The sequence below is a fragment of the Oryzias melastigma genome, linkage group LG3 (assembly GCF_002922805.2).
Source record: "Oryzias melastigma strain HK-1 linkage group LG3, ASM292280v2, whole genome shotgun sequence".
NCBI lineage: Eukaryota > Metazoa > Chordata > Actinopteri > Beloniformes > Adrianichthyidae > Oryzias > Oryzias melastigma.
The window spans coordinates 30,113,111-30,119,148 of record NC_050514.1 but is presented as its reverse complement, the minus strand read 5'-3'; the positions used below and the strand labels follow the sequence as shown (position 1 = coordinate 30,119,148).

At 38.8% G+C, this 6,038-nt stretch overlaps 1 protein-coding gene across 2 annotated transcripts in view; it reads right to left on the bottom strand.

Annotated features, from left to right (window-relative positions):
* The window catches only part of LOC112160526 (synaptosomal-associated protein 25-A), a 45,851-nt gene continuing 39,813 nt past the window's right edge, over positions 1-6,038 (bottom strand). For both annotated transcript variants that reach the window (XM_024295127.2, XM_024295126.2), the window contains exons 6-8: positions 4,798-4,917; positions 1,918-2,062; positions 1-435 (exon numbers count right to left, since the gene is read on the bottom strand). In XM_024295127.2, coding sequence (XP_024150895.1) covers positions 367-435; positions 1,918-2,062; positions 4,798-4,917 — 334 coding nt within the window. In that variant the 3' untranslated portion in view covers positions 1-366. The remainder of the gene's footprint in view (positions 436-1,917; positions 2,063-4,797; positions 4,918-6,038) is intronic.

Below are 6,038 nucleotides of genomic sequence, written 5' to 3'. Positions count from 1 at the left end.
CTTTAATTTACATAAAGACATTAAAAAAATAAAGAGAGGACGAGGAAACGAGCAGGAGGGATCTACGCGTTCTCCTATGTACAGCTCTGAGGGAGGATGATGATGATGTCCTACTATCACTTCATAGCAAAAATCACAGAACAACATTGACGAGAAGAGCTGGGGGGGGGCAAATGGTCAGTGATGAGTGGGATGGATGGGTGGGAGGGTGATATGTGTGCAAAACTTCTATCAGTGTCACAATAAAAGCATGAACTCTGCAGCGCCTGCTGTAGACGTTGGTGTTGGAAAGGGCGCAGGGCTGGTTGGTGTTGATTGGGGGGTAGGGGCATGGGGGGTCCAAACGAAAGCACTTTAAGTTGCAGTTTAGCCACTGCCCAGCATCTTTGTAGCACGTTGGTTGGCCTCATCGATCCGAGTCTTGTTGGAGTCGGCCTGAAAAGAGGGAAACGGCATTTAGAGAGTCGGGATGTTGGGGCGAACAGGGCCAAAAAACAGAATAAAAAGAAGAAAATGAGGGGTGTGGGGTGGTTAAACAACCAGATTTTGTCCATCAGAGGAGGGGTCCCCAAACTTTTTCTTGTGAGGGCCACATAACTGTTTTCTTCTCTGATGGGGGGCCGAGGTCGGTTTGTAAGCTAACAGAAAAAGTGTAACAATCACAGCCTAAACATAAAGATTTGTGGTTTTCCAGTAAGCCAAACATGGCCAAATTTCAAACAAAATATCTAATTTAGTAAATACATTAGCATAAAGCTAAAATATTAGCTAAACTCCAAAGCAGCCTAAAAAAAATGAAAAAAGCCTAAATTAGCCAAAACAGCTAGCATGTAGCTGAAATATTTTCTATATGCCAAATTAGCCTAAAAAAACTGAAAGAATGTCTAATTTAGCCAAAACATCTAGCATAAAGCTGAAATATTAGCTAAACTCCAAATCTCTAAAAAAGTGAAAAAACTTAAATTAGCCAAAACAGCTAGCATGTAGCTGAAATATTAGCTAAATGCATAATCATCCCATAAAAATGGACACATTTCTAATTTAGCCAAACATCTAACAAAAAGGTAAATATTAGCTAAACTCCAAATTAGTCTAAAAAAGTTAAAAAAGCTTAAATTAGCCAAAACAGCTAGCATGTAGCTGAAATATTAGCTATGTGCCAAATTAGCCTAAAAAACTGGGAAAAATATCTAATTTAGCCAAAATATTTAGCATAAAGCTAAAGTATTAGCTTAACTCCAAATTAGCCTAAACAATTTAAAAAAGCCTAAATTACACAAAACAGCTAGCATGTAGCTGAAATATTAGCTAAACTCCAAATTAGTCTAAAAAAATGAAAAAAGCTTAAATTAGCCAAAACAGCTAGTATGTAGCTGAAATATTAGCTATGTGCCAAATTAGCCTAAAAAAATATCAAATTTAGCCAAAACATTTAACATAAAGCTAAAGTATTAGCTTAACTCCAAATTAGCCTAAAAAAAATGAAAAAAGCCTAAATTAGATAAAACAGCTAGCATGTAGCTGAAATATTAGTTAATTACCAAATTAGCCTAAAAAACTGAAAAAATGTCAATTTAGCCACAACAGTTTGGGGGGGCTGGGCCAAATTTGGAGGGGGGCCGGATCGGGCCCGTGGGCCATAGTTTGGGGACCCCTGCTTTAGAGTGTCAAAGCCAGAATAATCTGCCTTGAATAAGCTGCACGTGCTGTTGGTCTGCTTTATAGTAAGCCTGTAATCCATCCTAAACTTCTATCTGATCCACTTCCTTATAGATATTTTTTTAAATCCAAGACCCAATATTAGCATTATTTTAACAGTTATTGAGTTATTAATCTTAAAAATGACTCTATGACACCAAACTACATGGTCAGACGGGTGTCTAGTAACCAGTGTTTTGTGCAGCCGTCGCGCTCTACCTTATCCATGATCCTGTCAATCTGCCGGTTCTGGGTGTCAATCTCCTGGCCCATGTCCAAGGCCATGTGACGCAGGTTGCCAATTATCCCGCCCACCTGCTCCAGGTTCTCGTCCATCTCGTTCTCCCGAGCGTCGTCTGTTACCCTGCAACCGAGACAACAGACTGCTGGAGTGGCGAGTGGAAATGAGCTGTGGAAACCCCGCCTCCAACGCCAAACTGGAAAGAACCTCACGAGTTTTAATACGGAAAGAGACTCAAATTATGTAAAAACATTCTTTCTCACTTTTAACTGCAGTAATCTTCACAATTAAAACATATATTTTTAAATAAAATAATTTATTCCAGGAATCATACGTTTTCTAAAACAAGTGCCATTTTTTAATGATGGACCTTCTTTTTACCCTATACAACCATACGCATCATATTTGACACACATTTCTAAGACCTCTATCTTAATAGCATGATCCTAACTTTCCTTAATGGGTCTATACTGTGCAAAATCAACCTTTTTTTTTAAGCTTTTGTTAATGTTTTTTTTTTAATGTTAATTAATGTTAATTCCTCACAAAAAACCCAAAGTGGTATTTTATTCCATTTACACATCTCTGAGTATTCTTCTAAAAACCTGCTGTCTGAGCACCAGCCCCTCCCAATTCACAAAAACAAGCAGGTCCTCACATTGTGATGTCATGAAGTGAGAACAGCCCCTTCCAGGAAGAGTCTGCGCTGCCAGCTCCGCCCCAGGCTAACACAAACACACACTTTCTCCGCTCCAAGCTAGCAGTGATCGACAAAATACTTTCATTTTTACATGCACATCTATCTTTGCAAAAGTTGTGATCTTGTTTGTTTTCGCAGGTGAAATACACATTCTGTAGAGGGCGGTTCTAGGATGAGAAATGGGTGACACCCACAAGGAGCGAAAGGTGAAGTTTCTGAGATCGTGTCGACTTACTTCCAGGTAGATAAAGGTGCTCACAAAATTAACTCATATGTATTAGAAAATGTGTTTTTTAGTGTGTCAAAGGTAATGTATTAGCATATTTATGGATATAGTTTCTTCTGAAAGGCTTGGAATAGTACGATATAGGCCTTTTAAAAACCCTTTCTGGCCTGTAGTTCCTCATCATTCCACTAGAGGCAGTAAAAGGGCATATCCTGCTTATTTTAAAAGGGCTGCTTCCATGAAATCTCACTTTTGGTGGGAAAAGCTTTGCTAATTTTTAAAATTTTACAGTGAGAATAAGTCATCTAGTGTTATTCACGTTTTAAATGGCTACTTCATCATGATTTTCCTCACTTTTATTTATGTTTTCTAACAAGAAGTAACCCCAAAATTACTAAGTGGTTCCTGAATGAAAGTAAAACTCCAGATTATAAACAATCATTAGCCAAAACATCCAGGAAGTTTGTTTAACAGCCTTGCAGAGTCCATCTAGGAGCTTTATTTTGAAAATCTAGTGCAATCTTTTGCCCTGCGACAGACTGGCGACCTATCCAGGGTGTACCCCGCCTTCGCCCATCAGCAGCCGGGTTAGGCTCTGGCACCGCCGCGACCCCGAAAGGGACGAAGCGGTCAGGAAAATGGATGGATGAATGAATAGTGGAAACTTTTTCTTTTTCTCTCTTCCTCTCAGATGTCTGTCTGATCAAACCTGTTTATGTAACTTCCTGGGATTTAGCAGCAAAACAGAATTCTAGTTTTTGTGCAGCTCCTCCCGGATCAGCGGGCGGGTTCGGTGTGAACGCGCCGGGATGAATGCTGATGCTGCGTCTCCACTGCGGCTGGTGCCTGGACCTCAGGTCTGAGGCGTTGTCTCTGCCTTTCGTTTCTGACCTGTTTGTTGCTTCAGTGATGGAGGGGGTGACATTCAGTCCATAACAACAGCACTAAAACTGTTCACTCTTACACAGCAAAAACACAACATTTTACATAGTATTCCCAGAAGATTTGAAAAAAAACCCCAAAAGGAATCAAAGTACACTAAAAAAAAATTGAACATTTAACATGTAAAATTATTAGTTTTCATCAAATTAAAATCTTGAGTTGGTGGTTTATTTAAATCAAACAATTAATTTGATATAAAAACTAATGTTTTTAAATGTAACACATTACAGAGCTTTAGTTAATTGATCCAATGTTTCACTTTTTACAGTGTATGTCAGAGGACCTCAAACGTTCTCATTCAAAGGGCCAAAATCTAAATGTGAATACAATACTTCAGGTCATGAAATAAATGGAGAAAGTAAAGAATATGGTTTAATTTATTTATTTAGATTATGTATTCATTAAGGTAACACACATTAGTAAGAATAAAAAGTAAGTAACATTAACAGTAAGGCCTCAAAAGAGAGCAAGCGAAAACAAACTTTCTGATTTTTAAGACAAAATTATCCTAAAATGGGATAATAGTCTAGAAATAAGGGTAGTTTTAAAATGTTTTTGGGAAATAAAAGTATATCATATATATATATTTCTACTGTAAACAAATATATTTTTTAGAGGAATACACACTTATTTTAAGACACAATATATTTAATTATCAGGTAAATTAACCTGAATATAAGTGTTTATATTAGAAATATTTAATTTAGTCTTGAAAGGGCAGGATGTCACAACTTGTTTTAAATAAACCCTTGCTCTAGTTTTTCCTGATGCACTGTATCACACCTGTAACATACTTAACTGTTTACACTTCATTAATTTAACACTTTTACATCAAAAAAACTTTACAATTAGCTAAATCCGAGCATTAAATACCCCAAAAACTTCACATCAAACAGTTCAGAATCCAGTTTATCACCAGTGAGAAACGCTCACTCATCATGGCTGATCACTCATGCGGACTTCCTTCACCTGAACACACCCCCATCTCACCTGCGGATGAAGCCCCCGCTGATGGCCATCTGCTCACGCTCGTCCATCACTCGAGCTCCGGGCTGGCTGTTCACCACTCCATCCTGGTTCGCTCCCCAGGCCTGGCCCCCGCCCTTAATCCTACCACAAGCAAACGGGAGTCAGAGCCCTGCAGCCGCCTCACCGGGCGCTTGTGAACGTGGGTGACGGTTTTGACTAGAAAGCATGAACTCCTTACGTGCAAAGAATCATACATGCATGTTTTCATGCAAATCGGTCTCTAAACATACACATTTACATATGTTTAGAATGGCAAAGAGCTAATCGTCCGTCTAAAAGCAACATGACGGCCAGGTTGGACGTAAAGTTACATGCATGCGGTCCATTTGGTGAACAATTGATCCAACGTGCAGATCAATCGAGCTCAAGAAACACAACAAACAAACAAGAGACACAAACACAGTGAGGAGGAGGGGGGGGGACATGTAAACACAAAGTTCACAGAAGGAAACAGGATCAGACATGAGCTGTGGCTAACAAAAGAGAGCCGAGCTGTTAGGTGGTGAGAAACAAAACGGTCATTTTAGGTGGAACAGTCGCCGCGGTCAGCCCTTCATTTCATCTGGATGGACAGGTCTGTGTGATGACAGGAAGTCAAATAGAGTTCTTTCCACGAGGATCTGATAGATAGAGGAACTTCTCAACATTCCAGGAAAAAAAGGTGAGATTTCTCCGTTTAATCTCAGTTTTCAATAAATGCCACCCTGTTGCTGCCGCTCGGACTCTAATCCCATCTATCAGGTGCTCCGGTCCAGATTACGAGAAGCAAGAATTATTCCTGCCGTGCTTTTTGACCCGGGGCTGTCAAATGAAATGTCTAAATCGAATGAACTCTCACAGGATTAGTGGGTCATGAAAGGAAGGATCAGAGAGCTATAGAATATACAAGAATATACACTAATAAATCCAAGCATCAGGCAATGGCTGCTTAAAACAAATATTTTTAAATAAAAAATATTAAACTAAAAGGTACAGATGACCTTTTGATAGATTTAATATCCAGAACAAAACTTCTTAAAACAAATACAAGCATTAATCCATCCTGTAAAAGAATTTACACAGAATAATCCTAAAAAAAACAACATTAATTTATAATTTAATCTGTGAGAATAATGTTTTTTGTTTGTCATGGGGGCATCGTTTGCTCCTCTGAACTCACCGTAAAAGCCACTTGTGTTTTCTATAGCTCTGAGGTAAACAAT